The sequence below is a fragment of the Electrona antarctica genome, assembly GCF_951216825.1.
Source record: "Electrona antarctica genome assembly, chromosome: 19".
Taxonomy (NCBI): domain Eukaryota; kingdom Metazoa; phylum Chordata; class Actinopteri; order Myctophiformes; family Myctophidae; genus Electrona; species Electrona antarctica.
In genome coordinates, this window is record NC_136800.1 from 36371312 (window position 1) to 36395076 (window position 23765).

At 41.7% G+C, this 23765-nt stretch overlaps 1 protein-coding gene across 3 annotated transcripts in view; it reads left to right on the forward strand.

The window, feature by feature from the left end:
* The window catches only part of ralyl (RALY RNA binding protein like), a 44336-nt gene extending 20784 nt beyond the window's left edge, over positions 1 to 23552 (forward strand). For all 3 annotated transcript variants that reach the window (XM_079529478.1, XM_079529477.1, XM_079529479.1), the window contains 7 exons: positions 13013 to 13088; positions 13685 to 13732; positions 17069 to 17262; positions 17911 to 18024; positions 18303 to 18460; positions 19302 to 19339; positions 22302 to 23552. In XM_079529478.1, the coding sequence (XP_079385604.1) occupies positions 13013 to 13088; positions 13685 to 13732; positions 17069 to 17262; positions 17911 to 18024; positions 18303 to 18460; positions 19302 to 19334 (623 nt within the window). In that variant the 3' untranslated portion in view covers positions 19335 to 19339; positions 22302 to 23552. The remainder of the gene's footprint in view (positions 1 to 13012; positions 13089 to 13684; positions 13733 to 17068; positions 17263 to 17910; positions 18025 to 18302; positions 18461 to 19301; positions 19340 to 22301) is intronic.
* Positions 23553 to 23765: the final 213 nt, after the last annotated feature.

Here is a 23765-nt window from a genome sequence, read left to right on the forward strand (position 1 = left end):
AGCATGCTCCCAAGCTTGGCTTTAACCAAGTATGCCATAACAAAGATTTCAGACAAATCCCACAGGCAAGACACTGCTAAAAACATAGGGACCTTATTGTATCTCCACTCTCCAGTCAGCAAGAAAGACAAACTGGCTGTTGCACACAAATAATGAACATGTACCCTGCATGCACCTTGGAAAGAACACGTCTCTAGCAAAAAACAATAGCTGGAAACCAAACAAAGTCTTTCCCTAACACAACTCTCCTAAACAAAAAACAATTAAATGTCAAAATAAGGTAGAGGTTAAACGTAAAAGCAAAAGCTAAATTGTGCTTTCCAGAAAAATAGCCATGAACAATAGCCACAGGCCACAAACAAAAGCAGCTGATTGAAATGTGATGATGATGATCAGACCAAATGAAATCAACTTTTGTCCGCCACATGGCCTGCATGTCTAATGACCAGGCAGGAAGGCAATAATATAATAAAAGCTCTAGGCCAAATTACACAGTACACGATCCTGAACAAGTCCCCAATTGTCACAACTCAGCTGAAGGATGTGATGAATGCTTGGAGAGAAACACCAGGTTATAAGAAATCTATGAATAAAAAAATCACATGTAATGGTGATGTAAAACAATGCCATTGTTAATGGCATTTAATGTTTGTGTTAGGGACAAGATGATGTAAATTTTCCCTTCATTGTCAATGCGTGCGTGCGTGCGTGCGTGCGTGCGTGCGTGCGTGAACGTGCACCAGGGACAAATTAGCCATTGGGGCAGTGGGGCGGTGGACCAGGGGCCCTCAGGGGCCCTTCAGGGAAATTGGACCGCGCGGTACTGAGTTTGACGCCCTGAAAAAGACTCCTGGGGCCCTTCATTGGCCATTGATTTTGTTAAATGTAGGTAAAAAAGATGATAAAAACACGGAAAAACACAAAAATGTCGCGCACACGCGCCCTATGGGGACCCTGCAAAAATTACCGGCCCAGGGGCCCTCTCATGGGGGTTAATCCGTCCCTGATGTGCGCATGTGCGTGCGGACAGGTGTATCCTATCCCATCAGGCCTGGACCCTCCCACCTCCACCCACACAGTTGCCTGTGAATTGTGAAACGAAAGGGAGAGAGAGCCTATTTCACCCACGCAATAACCAGTAGTACCTAAACAAGCTGAACGATGTGTCGCAAAACAACACATTTACTCAGCGCAATTACCCTGGCAATGCGGAACATGGTGCTTCACATTTCAACTAGTAAAAACAAATGACAGACAGAGTGTGAGGGCCATCACAATATAGCCTACACACTCTACTACCGGTTTAGAATATACATTTAGACAGTAATTTAATCACATTTTACTAATTGTAATTGAAATAATTACAGTAGGCTATAACTTATTACAAATTAAGGAGGGTAATCTGAAACTGATTACATTTCGAGGTTAATTTTGAACCTTGCCCATGCATGCCTGTCCAGAGTCAGACACACCCAAGCACGCACACAAGCACTCACACGTGCACACACAGTGAAAGAACTGGTGGTGCCAAGCAGGGTGATATACTCTGTCTGGAACTCCCACTACCATCAAAACTCTGCCCTTGCAGTTCCCATACCTTATCTTTTAAACATAAGCCTTCTATTTAATTACATTGTATGCCAAAATGTCAGAAGTACTGCATGCCACCACAGGTGAGGAGGCTTGTGAATTTATGGAATTTCCTTTTTAAGGACCCGAGACATTCATGATTTATTAGATATATGCAGTGGAGAGTGACAGGAATGAGCCGGGATAGAGCAGGTACGACACGCGCCAAAGGTCACAAGATGATATTGTAACCTGTAAAGTCACAAGATCATGACACTGGTCTGGTCTTAACCTGCTGAGCAATCAGGATGCCCCATGCTTGTAAATGTTATTGCAGAGAGATATGGTACTAACACACCGGCTATTACTGGACTCAATTTAATTCCTTTGGACATGACTGGATTGCTGCCACAACTTTAAATAGCTCAAGCAAATAGATGTGACAGTCCATCATAATGGTGGTTGGGATGAGACAGGATCTATTTGGGTCCTGATGAAGATCTCAGACAGTGATGATGAACAGTGGGGGTACAGGTTTCAGGGCCCATTTCACAATGTCAACACACTTTTCCGCTTCTGTTGATTATTATACAGGCAGATAAATTAGACTTGAACTTCTTTTAATTGCTTAATGGTATGCATGATTATGTGTCTGTGTGGTAGTCTCTCTCCACTTGTTATTACCTAGGACAGGGGTAGGCCTTTATTATCAAAAGAGCCATTTTTGGCCCCAAAAAGTATTACAATTCTATTTGGAGCCGCAAAAATACGTTTGCTTTAATAAAGCAAACTTTATTTGTGATTTTTCTGGTCTTTCAATATTACATTTTATTGTTTGCTAATTTCTCAAAGCAAATCAAGTATACCAGTAAGCCAGCATGCAGCATTGGTGGTGAAAACAAACAAAGATGTCTTGGCATTCATACATTTCTTATTTTTATCTGGTGTATAGGCAACATTGCAACATTTTGCAATATCAAAATGAAAGAATAACTTTATGCATACTACAATAATAAATTATGATTGAAATGTAAAAAAATAAAGGAAAAGAAAACCTCTTATTCCTTTTCATACTTCTTTGCCCTATAGCAACTGGGAGCCACGGGAGAGGGCCTAAGAGCCACATGTGGCTCTAGAGCAGCAGGTTGCCTACCCCTGACCTAGGAGTACTGACTGACTGATGGAGTATGAGTGCCTCCCTGTGGGGATAAATAGTTACTGCACATTATAATAGATAAATAGACCTTTTTTGATCCATGTGCCTGTGGGGGAAATTCAGGAGTTATAGCAGCCCTGCCTGCTGGAGGGAAGACCTGCTGTCTAGTCCCACGGGGGATATTCAGTTTCAGCTACACCCATCTGATGGCTGCTCAGGCGGTCATATTGAAGTTGAACACTCACGGTGGAGCACTAAGTTAGCAGTTAAGTAAATGGTAAATGGTGCATTTATATAGCGCCTTTATCCAAGGCACATGTGCATTACATTCTCCCATTCACACACACATTCATACACCGATGGCGGCGGAAACCATGCAAGGCACCAACTTGCACATCAGGAGCAATTAGGGGTTCAGTGTCTTTGTCAAGGACACTTCGACACTAACTCTGGGGGAGACCGGGTTCGAGCTGGCAACCTTGCGGTTACCATCCGGCCACTCTACCCCTGAGCTACCCCTGAGCCACCACACGCTGTGTGTGTGTGTGTGTGTGTGTGTGTGTGTGTGTGTGTGTGTGTGTGTGTGTGTGTGTGTGTGTGTGTGTGTGTGTGTGTGTGTGTGTGTGTGTGTGTGTGTGTGTGTGTGTGTGTAAGTAATGCACATTGTAAAGCGATTTGAAGAAAGGTGCTATAAATGCACTGTTTATCATTTACCATAATCTATAACTATTAATCTATATAGGCACACCATAAGTATAATGAACAATATATTACCAGTAATGTGCACAATGCACATACTACAAAACTATGGTTAATGCATACAGACTAACATCAGTGGACATGATGTGAGGCAGTACACTTGTACAGTGTCAGCCAAACTACACAGTGAGAATATGGGTTAATATCAAATCTAATAATGTCAATCTACAGAATATAATTAGCAAGATACAAGAATGAGAGCTGGTGTGTGTATTCCTTTTGTGTACTGTCTTGTTTTACTTTGCAATTCAATAACTATATATTTTCATTCATATTTTCTGGGCTCCTAACTAGTAGCTAACTAGTGGGAGCAGGATCTTTCTCAGTATGACCCATGGCTGTTTATGGACTCATTAGCAGTTGTAGAAATCAAACCTGTGACGTCATGCCACCTTGTATCCACATTTTCCACAGTCTGAAGCATCAAGATCAAGTTTTCTGTGAGCATAATAGATTTGTATTACATTTCAAATGGAAGTGCTTTTGAATTTAAAGTTTGACTAGGCTATTTCCACTGATTGAGTTATATGCTCTCTCAGTTTTGCCTTCACTGCTCATGGAGTCTTGTCTATTGTGTCTGTCCACCTGAATGAACACTAGGTGGTGCTGCTGCATCACAGCAAATGGAGGAACAGAATATCACTGAACAGAACAACTGTCTGTCGGTCTGTGTTTGCAAACTTTGCATAGCCATGACCCTGAAACATGACTGTCATAATAGTCATGACAAGTACGAGCGTCATGTGAACCGTGGCTATAGCCATAGTGTTTGCATAATTAGCATTGATTAACAATACACGCATGGCTGAGGGAAGTAGGGGTGCTGGGGGGGCTGTAGCACCCCCTCCCCCCAGGCACAGCCCCCCCTCGAACAGGAGGGGAAGAAAAAAAAAAGATAAATAAATATGCTGTATCACAGTATTGGCACCTTATCCTGGTTAATTGCCTGTGTCAGTTCGTTCATATAACTTGCGTGTGGAGAGGGAAAGTAAAGGCCACGTTTGCGAGTGAAAATGCGCTAAAATGCGCGTGCATGATGCGCGTGCACGCGCATTTTTGCGGCGCGCGCATAGCGCGCGCACCCCCTACTAGACGCTCAGCCCCTGCGAGTGTAAAGTACTTCCCGCGGGCCTGAATACACGTGTGCACTGTCTCTCGTCGTTACCGCTGACGACAATGCCACATTTTGTTTGGTGACAGGCTGACAGCTCACAGGTCACAGCTGCCCTGGTCCAGTGCTTATGAGTGAGAGACTCGCTAACACGCTGGACCAGGGCGGGCTACTGTAGTATGTTATTAGAAAAGCTTGCAGGTGGACCGTGGCGTGGATTAGCCCATTGTGCATTGAAAGATGCTGGTTATTATGGGGCAGAGCCATATAGAGTAAGACACTGGGCAGGGGTGGAGACTGGTGAGGGACTGAGTCTGAGGGCTTTTTATTTTTATGGGGCTACAATAACGGTTACGTTTGCCTTGCCAATATGCATAAGCACCAAAAATCTTATTTCACACTTTCTTCACAATAGGCTGCCGTGCCGCTACTGAAAAGTCAGGAGACAAAAATCAGCCTCTTTATCTGTAGGCTACGAGTCTTTCTGTTGCAGTTTCTCGCGGGGAATAAGATGGAAGACAGACAGGCTACAGTGAACAGCTGTGCACCGAGTCAACGTAATTAGATATAACAATTAGCCTACCCTACAATTAAGGCTTTTCTTATCCGCAGGCGCAGCACAAATAAGACTGTAGCGTAGCCCATCAACTTTCAATTTAAAGGATCATGGAAATGATCAATGAAAATGTCGCGGAGGTCAAAATATTGCAATCTGGTTTATAAAGGAGAATGCATAACATTGCCTCGATCAGACTGTGGGAATTAACTAATTAATTAAGTATTCGGAATCGCAGATTTGCGCTCCGTGTGTGTGTGCGCGCGCGCGTGCGTGAGCTGCGAGAGTAGCAGCCATACACCATGACATTCTAAAAGTTGGCTAATTATCACAATTATTACCCCCCCACTGACTGTAAACCTTAATCAATATATTAGTCATCATTTGTAAAAAGAAAAAAAAAAAAAAAAACACAAAAAAGCTGATGCGACAGCTCCCCCTGGAGTAGTTGGACAGATGGTACAGTCTGTGTGTGTAGATTAGAAGTACACTGGCTGTCTATTTTTGGCAGAGAATAGGCAGCAAGAGCAAAGTCGACACGAGCGCGGCATCAGCAGTTTCACTGTTTCAGCACCTCACCGTGTGTCTCTCGTCAGTCATGGCCATGTACAAAGGCAGGCGCCGCAATCAAAGATGTAAGTATGAGACGTCAATCATCATCCGCTTCGTTACCAATAGTTTAGGTAATTATTGTTGTATGTGCTATTAAAGATGCTCGTTTTGATAAAGCCGATGGGTGATGTTAGATCTCTCACGATATTTGCCTTCAGAATCATATTGCTAATCTAAATTTATTTCCAGATTCATCTTTTGATTACTCTTTTTGACTATTATTATTATGGACATTAAATACATTATTTATTTTAGTTTCCCCTCAACATCGTTCTGTTTTTATATCATTTTTTAATCAAAAAATCTAATTAGTAGTTTAATAAGGCTATATGGATTTATGTCGACTAGTGTTGGTGCATTAATGGTTCACCCTTTGTTTCATATTTTACCCAGTTGAAGTTATTGCTTTTTATTGATAAATAGAAGTTTCTGAAGAAGAATATGTTTTCAGCATAAAACTGATCACGATCAAGAGCAGAGGAAGGACATCACCACTTTATCAATCAGGCCTAAGACAAACTCATAACATTTGGAATAGTCTATTTGTGCAGTTCAGTGTGCACTGAGATAATTATGTAGCTGTTGAAGTCCCACCTGCTGTGCTCCACTTCTGAATTCAGGTTGTCCTCTTTTCTTTTCTTTTCTTTTCTTTTCCTTTCTTTTCTTTTCTTTTCTTTTCTTTTTTCTTTTCTTTTCTTTTCTTACCTGGAATGACCTGGCAGAAATGTGTATTTGGTGTAATTATGTAAGGGAATTGGGACTAGTGTTTGTCCTTGGGACTATTAACTAACCAGCCATCATATGCAGTTTTATTATAGAAATGATTTCAGTTGATTAAATAGAATGCTTGGGGACACACCAGCTTGCCCTGAAATTTGTATGGGAAAGACAGTCTGAAGGAACAATCTTGTGCAGGAGAGGCAAGATATGTATGTGTATGATTATGGGATCATGGCACGGATTGGCAAGCCAATTTGCTCTAGATGAGGGCACCTGCTTCTGTAAATGCTTAAATTGTTATTGTAATTGAATTTCTACTGTACTCTACTGCTTAACAGTCCGCATCTTCGAAGGATAGGCTTTGGAAGGATAGTTTCTGAGATTAATGTTTGTAATAACCACTTAAGCCCTAATGGTATATATTTTTGCTAGCCCCCAGCTTTTAGTTACCATCCACAAACTTTGTCTTAAACAAATATTAAATTCCCATTGAAAATGAATGGAGAATTTTACGTCAGTGTCTGAGCAAATAGGCATAAGTGTCTATTTTACGTCATGATGATGTACAATGATAAGAGCGCCTTTTTTTATATATTTTTATGAATAGCAAAAATAGCAGATCTACAAATCACAATTTACAATTCAGGCATTTAGCAGACGCTCTTAATCCAGAGTGATTTACAGTAAGCAAGAACAACACATATGGTAGTACATCAAATACATGGAAATACTCATCAAGGATCATAAGCAAGCTAAGAAACTAACATCCGTCTAACAGTAGAATATCTATCAATAAAACTATGAGTATACACTATACATAATATGCTATCTAAGTTACATAAGTTTAGCCTTTGCATACACCTGTAAGGTCGTTGAGGCTAGTGTAAGTGGAGTCTGAAGAGGTGAGTTTTCAGACACAGCGGGCGATTGGGAGTGAGTCTGCATGTTCTGATTGCAATGGGTCGTTCATTACATTTTTGGAGCAAGAAGGGAGAATAGTCTGGGACGTGTGGAGCGCTGGTTGGCTGGTTGGCTGGTTGAAGACCAAGCGTGCTGCGGCATTCTGGATCAATCAGAAAGGCTTAAGTGCACATGCCGGTAGGCCAGTAAGGATAGAGTTACTTACAAGTCAAGTTAAGTTTTGAGATGACTGATATCTGGATAATGAGCTGGGCTGACTCCTGGGTGAGGAAGGGTCTAATCCTTCGAATCACAACATGTTGCATCACATTCACAATGCGTCGTGAGCTTGTAGATCAGTGTTTTGTTTGATATGTTTTTTGACCATTTCCACCAATAGTGGCATGCCCAAAACTGGAACACCATGTTAAAAGTGGTTAAATGGGCTCAGCAGAGAGCCCTGCACAGTGTTCATTGTCCATTTACACTCTCAGGGTTGGAAAATGGACACTGAAGAGGCTTTTACTCTGCAGCTGTGTGCAGTGGCGTGCACAGACATTTAGAGGGGCAGGTGCTCAAGTTAAAAAAGGGCACCTTGTGCGAAACTTGGTGTTAGCATTATGTTATGCTTTAGCTATTGAAAAATAGCAGATCTACAAGCTCATAGCGCGCCACCGAGTGGCGCGCTATGAGCTTGTAGGTCTGCTATTTTTGAAAAATCAAAAAAAAGAAAGAAAAAAAAAAGGTTTTCTTTTTTCTTTTTTTTCAAAAGGGCACATTGCCAAAAGGGCAGGGGGTGCTCTAGCACCCCCTAGTGTCTATCTGTGCACGCCACTGGCTGTGTGCCTTTTTGTCCGGCTGGTAACACAGCGGGACAACAAGTGTGTCTCAGAGGGAACTATACCCCATTACCCCACAGGGGTCAGACTGTTGCACGTACCCCATTACCCCACAGGGGTCAGACTGTTGCACGTACCCATCATGAACTATACCCCATTACCCCACAGGGGTCAGACTGTTGCACGTACCCCATTACCCCACAGGGGTCAGACTGTTGCACGTACCCATCATGAACTATACCCCATTACCCCACAGGGGTCAGACTGTTGCACGTACCCATCATGCGGTTACATCATGAAACATCGCCAAAACAGAGAGGAAGGAAACGACATAACACTCCAGCAGCGATCAAAGAGACAGTCATCTTCACCCTTGGCTATATGCCAGTATGCCCATTATGATTTAATATGAACATCAAACAACACATGCCAACGCTGAGACATTCTACCGTGTGTGTGTGTGTGTGGGCCATGCGCATGGTGTTGTGATAACAGCATGCTTGAGTGGCCGAGCTTAATTGCAGTTTCAGCTGTAATGTGCTGAACACAATCAGTGAGAAATATTAGCAATTTAGCAAACTCACATACAGTTCTCTTTAATGGAACATTGCTCAGCACGTCTAATATAATACTTTTATTAGATGCTCATGAGGTTGGGAGGGGGGGGGGGGGGGTGGGGGGTTGCCGAATGTATGCAAGTGCCAGATAACCATTTTCCCCATTCTGGGCGGGAACCCCTTTTGGTGTTGTAACCCTTCTGGACGGGAACCCCTTCAGGGGTTCTTTAAGTATGATGAAAAAAAATGATGCTGCTATATAAAAAATTGACCTAAGTTTTTCAGAAAACTTTAGAAGGCATTTCTAGAATTGGCCTCAGTCCAAAATGGGTTAAAATGGCGAAGATCAAAGTACAAGGATTTCATTATAGAATGACAAGCTGTAAGACAAATTAATCATATTCATATTCCTCCTTAACCTCAAGGTTCTCTAGCCATGATTCTTTGTGTGTTTGCGTGCGTGTGTGCTGTGCAGTGTGCACATGCATACAATTTACAAGTAAGTGTGTGAGAGGTGAATATAGTCTTTAGTTTCTGATATCTAGAAGCTGACAGGTTGGCAGCTTGTTCCTTTGTGTGAACCAGAGGTGTCTCTCTCTCTCTCTCTCTCTCTCTCTCACATAGCCCACGCACGCACGCATGCACGCACTCTCACATAGCCCACGCACGCACGCACGCACGCACGCACGCACGCACGCACGCACGCACACACGCACGCGCGCACACACACACACACACGAAAACTTGTTCTCAGATTTAACAGAGAGGCCACTCATGTCCTTGAGATGAGATAAAAGCAGAAAACTGGCACAGATCCAATCTGCAGCCTCTGTCATGCTGCACATCTCTCACAAGCGCACATGCACGCACGCACACGCACGCACGCACACGCACACACACACACACACACACACACACACACACACACACACACACACACACACACACACACACACATTTGTATTTGTATTCACACAGGTACCCAGACAATCTCTTTTTCAAATATTGCTCCAGAACCTGTGTAATAGCACAGTTCCAGTTGCCTGCCAAATAAGATCAGGTTTAACTATATACGTACATTGTTGTCGGATGATTAATAGTGAAAACAGCAGATCTACAAGCCAACAACCCGTCTTGTTATGATGATTTGGGCTCATGGTGAACCAACCCTTCAGCTCACCACTCTTCTGAGACACTGCATACTTAGTATCCGTGAAGGTCTAGGGGGAATTTAATGGGTTCCTTTCATTTACAGTTCCTCTACAGAAAAAAAAAACATTGATGTGAATTAGACAGACTAATTCAAGTGGGAAAGTGACTTTAGTTTGAATACACTAACTATGGCAAGATTCTTTAGAATATGCAGTGCACAGTCATGGATACCCATTTAGAAGACGATTAAACGCCTTTTAGAACATCTGTGTGAGCGTATGCGCGCATGCTGTAAAACCATTACATACCATAAAACAGCACAGTGGGGGATCAGTGGCAGTGGTGGCCGAACGGATTGCGGAGCGGTCTTGATACCGGAAGGTCGCCAGTTCGAATCAGCGGTCCGACACGTTAAAATTACCACCGCTGCAGTGCCCTTGAACAAGGCATTGAACCACTACGATGAAATGTTCTATGAGCAGGGCCTGGCTGGAAACAAGTTCTTGAGCTTAGCCCAGATACCCTGGGTAAATATAGTAATCATTTCATTTCATTTAATTTCACCCATTTGTTTTTGGTGCGTGCGTGCGTGACTCATGATGTGTGTAATGTGACAAGGACATGCTGTAGTTAGCTTAACACGAAGCCCGCCAGAACCGTAGAAACCATAGTTTATCTTTAGTCTGGCCGCCTGCCAAGACCGTAGGCTACGTTAAAAATGTCTAAATATTCTTTAATCCACGAGTCGATATCGGTCTCCCGTTAGCATCCCAGTGTAAAGTGTGACACTGGCAGGTGCCATTTTAAGATGAGCGCGCATCAACTTTCAATGGCCTGTATCTCCAAATTGGCGCAATGAATGTCGTTTCTGGTCAAAATAAGGTTTTTCAACTGCCCACAGCCGGCGCTGTGATACTTGCAGTCAGGTATTTTCTGCACCCATCGAGAGAACAACAACCGGTCAAGACACCACACACACCATGGTTACGGATATTTGGCTCTTCAAAATAAGGGTTGAAAGGGGGGAAAACCTTGGCAATGCGCGATAAATAAATACATTAATCCTGGCGGGGGATAGATACTATAGACACGCACGCACGCACGCACGCACGCACGCACGCACGCACGCACACACAGTGATGGACATAGGGACGGACATTGCTGTTCCTTGGAATGGTTGCACCACTCAAAAAACTGAGAGAAGAGAGACTACTACTAATTAGCTATCACCTGATAGAGTGAGACTGATGAAATGCTATCGCCTGACAGTGAGACTAATTACAGTAAGTTACAGTAACTATCACCTGACAGTGAGACTATTTTAGCTATCACCTAGTCTCGCGTTGCCAGACTGTTGCATCTCGCAATTTTCAAATGCTTCCATCATACAAGTGATGTGGAGCCTCCTCGCGCAAATGTATCCTGTTATAAATATAAATCATCTAAGTGTATAGCTTGTTGCTTAGCGAAAATGGAAAAATTAAATAAATATTTAAAGATATTTTAAAATACATTTTGGAGATATAGTTCCAGATTGTGGAATAGTTGTTTGGTTACACGAGACAAGCTATCACCTGATAGTGAAAATAATTAGCTATCACCTGCCAGAGTGAGACTAATGAAATATTCCCTGACCGAGTAAGACTAATTAATTATCGCCAGAGAGAGTGAGAGTAATTCACATTATCAGCTGACAGTTATACTAACAAACTATCATCTGACGGTGGAGGTGAGTGAGACTAATGAGATGACTGAAGAATGAAAAAATTGGGTCTCAGGAATTTCTCAACCTCGTACAAAACATCCTGCTAATTTAACTCTGAGGAAGGTTTATACACATTTGTACACTTTCGGAGTTACAATCGGATACATTAAACACTGAGTATTTTACTGTGCAGCAGCAATGCCCTATTTCAGTAACTGTTCAAATGCTTCACATTCATGACAATCGTGTGTACCGTATGTGAATGGTCCCACTGGAGCATTTGTGGGTTATGTTATGTGCCTTTCTGGGCACAAATGGTAATTATTAAGAGTGGGGAAAATGACTCTGACTTCACCAGCCTGGCCTATATACTGTAATAATAACATAGGCATGCACAAGTACAGCACACCAGCTGCTGTATATCGGGCATGATCTCCTTGTACACTCAATGAACCCAAATAGCTGCTGTTTTGGTGCAACCTATTTATTTATAATGACGTCTGCGAAAAAGTTACTTTACTTTTTATGTTCACTCGCAATGCGGCACAACATATACATTATCAATCAAACTCTCACGTAGCAACACATTATCCTCCATCTCCCGGCATTTTATGGACACGCACGAATATCCATATAGTCACCCGCACGCGGGCACACACTCACGCAATATCTTGTATACGGTTTGGGTAATGACTGTAATTAATCAGCCGTACAGTATGTCCCTGTCGGGGTGGAATGACATTAATTTGCTGCTTTTCAGTGCTCTATTCTCTCATTAGTGACCTCAGCAGGGGACTGGAACAGAACCCACTCTACAGCACACTAACCATTCCTCACGTCCTACTGGCCGCTAATGGCCACCGTCTGAGGACACACTGTGACACTACTGTCTGTATCTATGTACCAGAGAGCCTCCATACAGCTCTTGTCCATTAGAGAGACAGATCACAGATGGGTGTGTGGCGCAGCGGCGGGGTGGTCTTAAGAGCGAGAGACATGGAGAGGGAGTTGGAGAGACAAAGCAAGAGCGATAGCAGGTCTATTTTGTTCTTTGTTCCATTTTCAAGCCAAGAATCTCTAAACCATGTGAGCCATGATGTGGCTCCTGTTTCTGCTTCACCTGCGATGCCCTCAGCAGTGTCAAGCAGGGAGACACTGGGTCCCATTTCTATAGTCTTGGGTATGTCCCGACACAGAGATTGAACCCCAATCTCCCCGATTCATTGGGGAGATTCCGTCTAACCACAAGGCCACTGAGCTGGTAATAACTTGACTAATGTAACTATGAATTGACATTATTGGATTGACGGTATAGGGGTGCAGGGAATTTCACACAGAATTAGTAGAATTATTTTTTTTATATTTTCTTTTTGCAGACGTCAACATGGCAGGAGAACCCAAACCCTACAGACCAAAGGTGGGCTCCAAGAGGCCTCTCTCTTCTCTCTACAGGTTGGTTACTTGTTGCATCAGTCTGATTTTATTATCCTGCTCTATTTTTCTCTCTGTACTAATTTCTATTTTACTTAAAGATCTGTTACAAACAGGCTATCTGAGTCCTTAGGGTGCAGTTAACCCATTAAAACTGGGTAATAATCTGTGCTATTTTAGATTTATACTTTGGCGTTATAGATCTGCTATTTTTTGAAAAGTCATGAACAAATGTTTGAATTTATATATTAAAAAAAATAATTAACTGAAATCTTTGCTTCTGGGGGGTCAAATACATACAGTATACATATCATTTTGGGGATCCATGACATGAAAATGTTTTTCAGAGAACTGTAAGGATTTAGAAGACAATTTTTTTTACTATCCACTATCTCCTAACAGCTACTGCAGACAATTGCTATAAAAATATAAACAGTTTCTATTTAGAATCAATATCAAGACACATACTGTTGTATGGGTATTTATGGGCAGGCGGTGATTGTGGTCCATGCTAGCATTATGTTCTTCTTCTATTGCATGCTTAGTCGTGCTTGACCAGGCGTGACTGCATTAACGCAAACCTCAATAGTAAAACGTACTTATTGTTGTCTTCACAGTGGCTATGAGTTTGATTACGACTACTACAGGGATGACTTCTACAGCAGGTACGTTGTCTGAGGGGTGAATCGGTCAATTGAATAATTGTTTAATTGATTGACAGAAAATTGATTGAATAAAATGATTGGGCGTGTTCAGGGGGGGACCGCATGTAATTCCGACGGAGCATTAGTCCAACATGCGTCCGGATGTCGGACATGCGCTGCTCCCGTGCTTGCGATTATGGTTAGGTTAGGGTTTGAGGTGGGTTCGCACGCACGCACGCACGCACGCACGCACGCACGCACGCACGCACGCACCCACGCACGCACGCACGCACGCACGCACGCACGCACGCACACACACACACACACACGCATACACGCACACACACACAGTTTCTTTAGCCAAGCTGCTCCTTACACCACATAAGCTTTGTCTTTGCAAGCTACCAGTTGGACGTATCAGGCTTCTAAGTTGATTGCTCAAAGTTTTGGAAAACCAAGACAAATTTTTTTATTCGTTTTGTCAGTTATATAATCACACTCAGAATTGTTGATCTATTTGTGAATCCCAACAAATCACTTCCCTGTATAATTGGGAAGGTAATCCATATACCTTATTGGCTCCCAATCACTTTTACAGTTAAACAGGCGAAGAAACGTCGAACATAGAAAAGGAAATGAAATCCCAGCTAGTCGCACAACAGCCTGTTTTCAAAACCGTTGCAATCCCCATACCATGGAATTTGGAGGATTCACAGTACTGTACCTCTCAGGCCTCCTCCATAAATAAATGCAAATAATTTGTTGCAGCCCCACGAAGTATTTGATGTCAACACTACACAACAGCACAGATACCCTAATAGTAAGGGCATTTTATCAAGTATTTGACCAATCTGGGAACTAAATCGTTACCAAGAAATGTCTTCACCAATGTGTTTCTAAAGGTGTCTAATAACATGTACTAAAAGTTTGAAAATCAACTCCCGTGGGAAATTGAGTTATTAGCATAATATGTGACCAATACCCATAACATCCTATATAAGGCAAAAAAGTCAAAATTTCATCATTCTTTAAGTAACATGTGACATATGAAACTAGGGTGATTGCATGATTCTGAATCCATTCCAAGCATTAGTTTTGCACAAAAAACACTCCTTGGGCTAAATTAGGCCATATCCACTTGACCAAATGTGCTGACCTCATCACGTTTGTGTGGCCGTTTTCCTCCCAAGGAGTGTTTTTTGTGCAAAACTAATGCTTGGAATGGATTCAGAATCATGCAAACACCCTAGTTTCATATGTCACATGTTACTTAAAGAATGATGAAATTTGGACTTTTTTGCCTTATATAGGATGTTATGGGTATTGGTCACATATTATGCTAATAACTCAATTTCCCACGGGAGTTGAATTTCAAACTTTTAGTACATGTTATTAGACACCTTTAGAAACACATTGGTGAAGACATTTCTTGGTAACGATTTAGTTCCCAGATTTTCATAGATTTCTCTTACTATAAACTTTCTGCACTACCCTTTTCTTACTCTGAGTTACTTGTCCCAGAGAATGTGTCCTCAGCTGCCCCCCTTACAGAAAGGGACATTTACAGCTAAATTGCCACATCCAGGCATAATGGATGTCAATTTCTATATTGAGTTTGCTAATGATGCTTTTATCTGCACAGAAGATTGCCGAATGTCATGGCCAGTCGCTTACGCAAGAGATGAAGACAATGTTTCTTCTTTCTTTTTGACATTTACATTGGTTTGATTATATCCTCCACTTTGCAGTATCCCTGAAAGACGAATCATTGAGCTCCAAGTCTTTACTGCCGTTATGGCAATTTAGTATGCTTGCGAACAAAATACGATGGTGTGACCATACTGTTATTCAGTGTATACCTCCATAGCCCCAGACAACTATTGCGGTGTATGTAATAAGTGCTTTAAGAGCTTGTTTTTGTTCAAAATGAATAGCACCAACTAGGACCATATGAGTGGTTATTTAAAGAATACCAACTTGGTGAAGTGTCCTTTGCTGTTCATTGCCAGTAATTGAAGCCAGGGATATGCCTTCCTCGAAGTATTGTATGCCCATTGCCCATCTGCAATATTATACTTCCTATAGACCGATTCAGAAACGGGTCTCATGGTCACAGGCAACGTATTTCCTGTAGGCGGAGACAACATATCTGCGGTTTCCCCGCACCTCCTTCTACTACAGTGAATGGAAAAGTGACTGATGTTAGTCTGCCTCAAACGTTACTCTTTTACCTGCTTTTTACTAACACTAACATTACAAAGATGCCCAGAACATCGGGATGAACCTGTGTAGTTTATGGCTGCTCCAACAGTAGTGGCAACATTAAAAAAAAAATGGCTGAGACCAGAGCCATATAGTAATGGTTGAGACAAAGCAGTGAAAGGTCCTGAAAGATACATAACGTCAGTCTTACCCAATACCCAATCTTTCTGTTTTAGGAACACAAGGCTGCTGTACTTTATACCTCATACTAAGCATTAAAGTATGAGGTATAAAGTACAGCAGCTATACACTACAGCAGCTACACTACATTAACACGGCACAATCCTGTGTTAATTTAACTCTGAGAGTGTACAAATGATGGGTTAATTTGTTTCCATTTTGTACAGTCTCTCAGTTACATTTAGCTGGGGACACCGTGGAACACCTTGGAACCTCTTCAAGGATGCTTGAGGGTGTCTGGACGGAGAACAACTACTCCCTACACTACTACTATGTAGTCTATTGAGGGATTGTATAGGCTCTAATATTCGCTACACAGTACAGTACATTTCTATCTATCTTCTGAAACAATTGAGAGATATTGCAATTTTAATGCAATTAGAGACAATTAGAATGCAATTTAATAATTAGCTTATTGTGCATGTTTATAATGCATCATAGAAATGGGGTGCATAGCAAGTGTTACCAGCAAGGTAAATAACTATAACTTTTAAATATTAGAAATGACAAAATATGCCATATTTGGCTGCTTAAATTCAAACAAATGTATTGTGTATGTAAAGTTGGACATTTATCTGCCAGGATATCTCCCTTTGGATTCGTGGTCTGGGACAGAGGAATTGGGAGGCGAGGGAACGGGGCGAGCTATATACGCAAAGTAGTGTAGGTAATTGACTCGTTTGGGTCGGGACGACATGTTGAGAACAGAGTGACATCGCAAAGGGCTTCCTTTCTAAAGCGAAATCTCCAGAATAGGGAAAATATCAGCTGTCATACACTTTTTTTCCCCGCAACATTAGAACAAATTAGTTTGTTCACTTTTTTATAATTCAGAAATAGATAAACCCCAGGTAAGTTAATATTGATTGTGTTATGGATCATCTAAGATACCTTTCCCTCCCCATGTCCCTCCAGACTCTTTGAGTACCATGGTCGTGTGGTGCCCCCGACTCGGGCAGTGATACCCATCAAGCGTTCCCGACTTGTTGTGCCCTCCACACGCCGTGCCAAATCCTCCTTTCCCATCAGGATCTGTTCTTCCTCCTCCTCTTCCTCCTCTTCCTCTCCCAGAGCGCTCAGTGCTGGGTCCCCTGTGACAGGCCCTAAGCGTATGTTTTTCTTCTCCTGTCGTTCATTCTTTCCATCTCTTTTTGCCTCTTTCATCTTGCTTTAAGTCATTGCCTTTTCTCAGTTAGTAGTCTGACTGATATCAAAGAATCGTACCAATGTCAACACTACAGTAGCTCTGGTCCATAGTGTTAGAAGGAGTTCTCCTCAACACTATGGGACTATCGATTCCTTGCGCATGAACCACAGGGTGTGCAGAGTTGCAGACTGCTCGTTTTTAGTCAAAATGAACAATTCACTTTCGCTATACTCATCTTCTAACGCTATGGACCAGAGCTATGGCAATACATGTCATTGTCTATAGTATTCACCATCATCACGTTCATGGCTTTATTCTTAGACTTCTTCTTTTAAATAAATCACTTCAAAAATAAAAAAATGTGAATAAAACTTTGAATGAAAATGAAATAACAATAGCGTAACTTTGACCAAACGGAAAAAAGTCACTGCCATGCCTGTCAACAATAATATACCTTAACTTCTGCTTGGTCAACAATTATGTTTGCTGTTTCTTTTGTTAAGCCATATTAAGTAGTAATATATGGTATATCCCAAGTTCCCAACACACGCAGTGTATAATAAGCACAGTGTTTTTATGCTCTTTCACCTTCATCCACATGTGCTCACAGTGAAGACGGACCAAGTTCTGACCATAAAGAAAGAGCTGTTGCAGATCAAGACCAGGATTGACTCTCTGCTGGGGCGTCTGGAGAAGATAGAGAGACAACATCGCTGTGATGCTGGTGAGATGAGAGCAGGGGAGGGGTGTCAGGGTGTAGAAAACATGAAAGAGTGCATATGGGTATGGAAAAGAAACCCATCCAATGAATAAAAGTCTTTATCTTCTTTGGAGTAGCGAAGACTGAGGTCACCGACCGTGCTGTGACACTGAGTAAAAATCTATCCCTCTCTCGCTCTCTTAAACGCACGCGCACGCACGCACGCACGCACGCACACACACACGCACACGCACACACACACACGTCATCCTCTACCTCGTTTCTTTTTTTTTGTTTCTCAGAGGTGCAAAGAAAACAGGAGGAGGCGTACGAGTGTCTCCATGGCGATGAAGCAAATCTCTCTGTGGAGGATGAAGAGGAGGGGGTGGCTGAGGTGGAGGCGGGCGAAATGACGGATGGTGGCGACGATGAGTTTGAAGATGAAGGTGCCACTGACATGGTGAATTGGTGCAAGTAGCCATTTACTCTCTTGCTGAAGCAAATACAAAGGCAATGGAGGGAACTGTGCGTGTGTGCGTGAACGTGTGGGAACGTGTAACGCACATGAGGAGAAAAGAAAACGCTGTTTCTTTAAGGAAAAAGTACTTTTACTTTTATGCTTTACTCAGTTATTTCGGTACTCTACACACCCTTTATTGATTATTTGGTTCATTGTTGCACCCCTAGTGACAATGAAAAGTCAATTCCTTAATCCCCCACCCCCTCTGGTCTAAAATGAACATCCTATGACTGTACAAGGTTATTTTTCGTTGTCAGGGCATCGTTCTAATGCTACAAACTCATCTTTTGTTGTTGCCTCCTGCACTTAATCCTTGTAACCAATGGTGTTGTGTCATTCTTTTACTGTAAATGTCTCAGCAATTTAAGAACTGTCACGACTGCATTTAATACAAACTGTGACGAATTATGCATTCTGGATATGTAACAGCTGTTAACAAAAGGCTCGTAAATGTCACTACCCTCTTAAATCCTACAGTATATCATTAATTGTATGATAAATAATAAATAGACAAGCTCACAACCCGATGCGATGTGTTGTGAGCTTGACCATTTTTGCTTATAATGACATGCCCTGACATGACAGGGTTGAAAGTGGTCAATTACGCAGTCTTAATTCTAGATACTGTATTCTATTCAGTGATCAGCAACATGTTAGATGTACTATCAAACTACTGTCAGAAGCACAAAATTCATGTTTAGATTAGAGGAACAATTAACACAGCCCCTTTGTGAGAAACTGATGACACCTTCATAATCTTTCGTTTACCTTTTCATTTCAGATAGAGAACCACATATCGGACATAGACAACTGAACAAGGTCAGTGTTGAATTGAAGCTCAACATGAGATGAACACATAAATGCTGCTGCGAATGCACGGTCATTAGACTACTGTATATTTGTAGGGCATTAAGCAACTAGTCGACTAGTTTACTAGTCGACTAGTAAATCCACTAGTCGACCTTGCTGGTACTAGTTGACTAGTTGGTAAGAAAAAAAAAGAAAAGTTTATTTTTTTTATTTTTTATTTTTTTCCCCGATTTTGTAGGCCTCAATATCAGGTAGATTATAGTTATAGTCACCATGTACACAGTTTTTCAATGTACAAATATGTATTAAAAAATAATAATAGACTAGTCGACTAGTAAACTAGGCAACTAGTCAACTAGTAAAAATGACTAGAAGTGAATGCCCTAGTATGTAGTGCATATAACATTACATGAACAGAACACACTAACCATCAGAAAGGAAAACTTCCTTTACCATTATGAATGCAGACATACCGTTTAACAAACAAGCGTACATACATGGCATTGGATAAAATGAATGAGACATTTAAAAAAAAACATGACACACTGCTACTCCCTGTGGTGTCTGGGGTTTCACAGTCTCTGCTACTCCCTGTGGTGTCTGGGGTTTCACAGTCTCTGCTACTCCCTGTGGTGTCTGGGGTTTCACAGTCTCTGCTACTCCCTGTGGTGTCTGGGGTTTCACAGTCTCTGCTACTCCCTGTGGTGTCTGGGGTTTCACAGTCTCTGCTACTCCCTGTGGTGTCTGGGGTTTCACAGTCTCTGCTACTCCCTGTGGTGTCTGGGGTTTCACAGTCTCTGCTACTCCCTGTGGTGTCTGGGGTTTCACAGTCTCTGCTACTCCCTGTGGTGTCTGGGGTTTCACAGTCTCTGCTACTCCCTGTGGTGTCTGGGGTTTCACAGTCTCTGCTACTCCCTGTGGTGTCTGGGGTTTCACAGTCTCTGCTACTCCCTGTGGTGTCTGGGGTTTCACAGTCTCTGCTACTCCCTGTGGTGTCTGGGGTTTCACAGTCTATTGGGAATGAAAAAAGGTTCTGAGGCTTATGTTCTCCACTATCAGAGAGAGAGAGAGAGAGAGAGAGAGAGAGAGAGAGCAACTATCATCATCTTTCAGTCTAATCCGCTACAGAGTTCTTCAAAATGACCTGTCATTCTCTCCGTGTCTGCGAGTGCACGGAAGAGGCAGCTTTCATGCACTTATCACTGATGACTGTCTGAGCAGCCAGGAGATTGGAGTTTGTCACATCCACACTTTCCATCAAATTACATTTAAATGTCCCTTGACTTTTTTTTTATCCTGTGGGTGAACAAACAACATTGTGATTAAATGGGTTTCTTGGATGTCATTTCTTCCCTGTCCTGTCCCCCTGTCCGAAAAAAATAAATTACCAGAATGATGACAAACACTAATGACTTGTCCTGGCTGGGTCTGTAAAGTACACAGAGGTTTTGCAGGTCATCACGTGAAATCTGCACACCAAATAACTATAGCTCCCATTTATAGGCTTTTAACATTTCAAGCAACACAGCTCTAAGGCCTTTATGGGCCAGAGAGTCCAATGTCCAGTGTGACATTTTTTTAATTAATTTTTTTATGGTTTTTTTTGCGGCTTTCGCCTTTATTTTATATTTTTTATAGTGGGACAGACAGTAGGCTGACAGGAAATGGGGGAGTGACATGCAGTAAAGGCCGTCGGGATCGGGAGTCGAACCCGCGGCACACTGCCAGACTCAGACTACCGGCCAAGGTGCCTGGTCCGCTGAGCCACGGCCCAGTGTGACATTTATGTCTCAAACTGTGTGCATGATTTATGAACTCCATTCTCACATATCCGAGAGTGGAAGTGTTGTGTTCAACCTTGACAAAGTACTCGTTATGTTGTGTACTGTGATATTCAGAAATTCTAGTTTTTAAAGATCTTATGGTCTTGCCAATGTTTGCCAGCATAATGTTGTATTTTCTTCCTGTGTAAAGTGTTGTTGGATCAGATGAGTAGTTTTGTGTGTAAATATAGTATTGTTTCTGATGACCACATGGGTCATTTCCAGAGGACAGAGCTAATGCAATGTTCTTAACAGCATACAGCAGTGATGGTTTTCAACCCTTTTCATATCGGGGCCAACAAGGGCCATTATTTATTCAGCATTTGAGCCACGGACCACCATTTGATGAGAAATGTAGCCTCTCAGACACAAGACTTAAGAATATTTTGTTATCGTTGGATAAGATTGTGTCCACAATTCCATGCTGTATTTATGTTGGTACCATAGGAGAGATAACAGGCACATGTTGATAAAACAAATAACAATTTGTCTACATTCTCTAATTGTGTAGACTTCTTGTAAATTAAGTATTGCTGATGTTTTAACGATAATATAACGCTTGAGAGCGTAAAATGAAACCAAATGTACCCATAAGGGTCCATTCGGTTTAATTTTATGCTCTCAAGAGTTAAAGATCTATAAGGGTCAATTTAGTAACCAATTGTTTCCATTTAGCTGGGGACCACCTGGAACCCCTCAAGGAACACTGATGGTCCTCGGATCACTGGTTGAAAACATACACTATGTGATTTCACACTAGCAGCTGTAGCGGCACCCACATCACCTATGTGTGTACGCCTATTCCAGGGGTTCTCAACCTGGGGGTCGCGACCCCTTGGGAGGTCGCCAAATTATTTCAGGGGGTCCCTTTTTTGCAACCGAATGGCTGGAAAATGGAAATATAGAGTTTAGTCCAGTACAATTGCGTTCTCTCGTAGTTGGTGATAGCAGACATTCCTTCTCCATTGCCCCATACAGTAGAAATGACTCATTAAGGTCATTGCCAGCAGTACTATTCACAGAAACCTATTCATTCAACCACCTCCATTATGTGAAGAAAATAGTTGAAAAGTTGTGTGTTAGTTTAGTTACATACAAGATGGTTTGAACCATAGACAAAGACGTTTTGTTTCTCTCATTTATTTCAGATGATGGCTGTCCATTTTCTCCAAAGGTGTGGAATGGAGGGAGGGGGAGGCCCATGTTAAGTTGAGAGAACTGATACCCCGCAGCCCTGCTTGAACAGGAACGCAAAGTCTCATTTAAAAGGAAAATCTAAAGGAAACCCAAAATGAGACAGCTGTCAGCCTGAGACTCTTTCAGAACTTGTTATTTGCTTACTGACGTGGTCCATCAAAATGCTGGTGATTCATATTCTGCGAGCTGCAGCGAGATGCAAACGGCACTAGTTTTATGTTTTATTTTTGGTTTATATTTGTTCTTTTCACTTTTGTTTTGTTTGTTGAAGCATAAAGGTGGGTTTATTGTGTATTTAATCTATTATGATCTGTATTGTGCATAGAAAAGATACAGCTCTATAAACAAACAGATGAAGCGTGAAGGATTCTCCTCTGTTCCATACCGTCCAGAACATGTTTCTCCATTCCTGTAGGCTTGTATGAAGAACTGCCATGAGCCACGATGCTGGCAGAGAGAGCTAAAATGTGAATTTCTTATGATTAATTTATACATACAGCCTCTGTTGCACACCGTAAATAGTCAGATCTACAAGGCTTCGCAATGTGACACATTGTGAGCATATAGATTGGCTGTTTTCAGTGTGTGAAAATATAAATCAGGCTTTAGAATGCTTGATTATCTGCTAAGAGAAGAGTGAATTGATTTATTCCTACATTTTGCTGGGGCAGACAGGCTAATATGAATTATTCACAGGCAAGTTTTTAATGATGTCTACATGTTGTGTATGTGTGTCATATTTCTGTTAGACATGACAAGGAAGTGCATTTTAAAATTGTAATTCCTGGGTGTTAAGAAACACTATTTTTATGGCCAGCATGTTCAAAATGTGAGTGTTCTGTGTCATTTGTATTCATTGCATCTGTTGTACAGCTATGGGTGAAATTGCTAACTGTTTTTGAAGTAAATCTGTCCCTCCCAAATAGGTTGTGGAATATGCCATTGAATATCCTGACACAAAACAACAGTTCTCCAAAACCTAGGGAATGTAAGTGATATATTTTCATGTTAAATAGCTCTGTATTCATATTGCAATCCTTGCTATAGACTCGAGTTCAATAATTGGGATCTCTTTAGTGAACAGAAAATACATTTTCATGTCGGGATACCAATTTTATCAAATCAGGAGAGAACTCATACACTATAGCCTACAAGACTTACAAGTGAAATTGGAACTGATGAAACAAAAACTGTCAAAATTGGAACTGGAACTAAACTGGAACTGAACTGGAATTAAAGGTGATAACTGATGTTTGTGGAGCTCTCTCTCTCTCTAGTTCTTTTTAGTTTTCTACAAAACCACCAAAGTTAGTAACTGCTTGTCAGTGTAAGTATTTCCTATACTAATATAATCCTTTTTAATGCTATTTTTAAGGCATTCTTGCTTTAAGGAAGTAGGGGAGATAGAAAGGAAC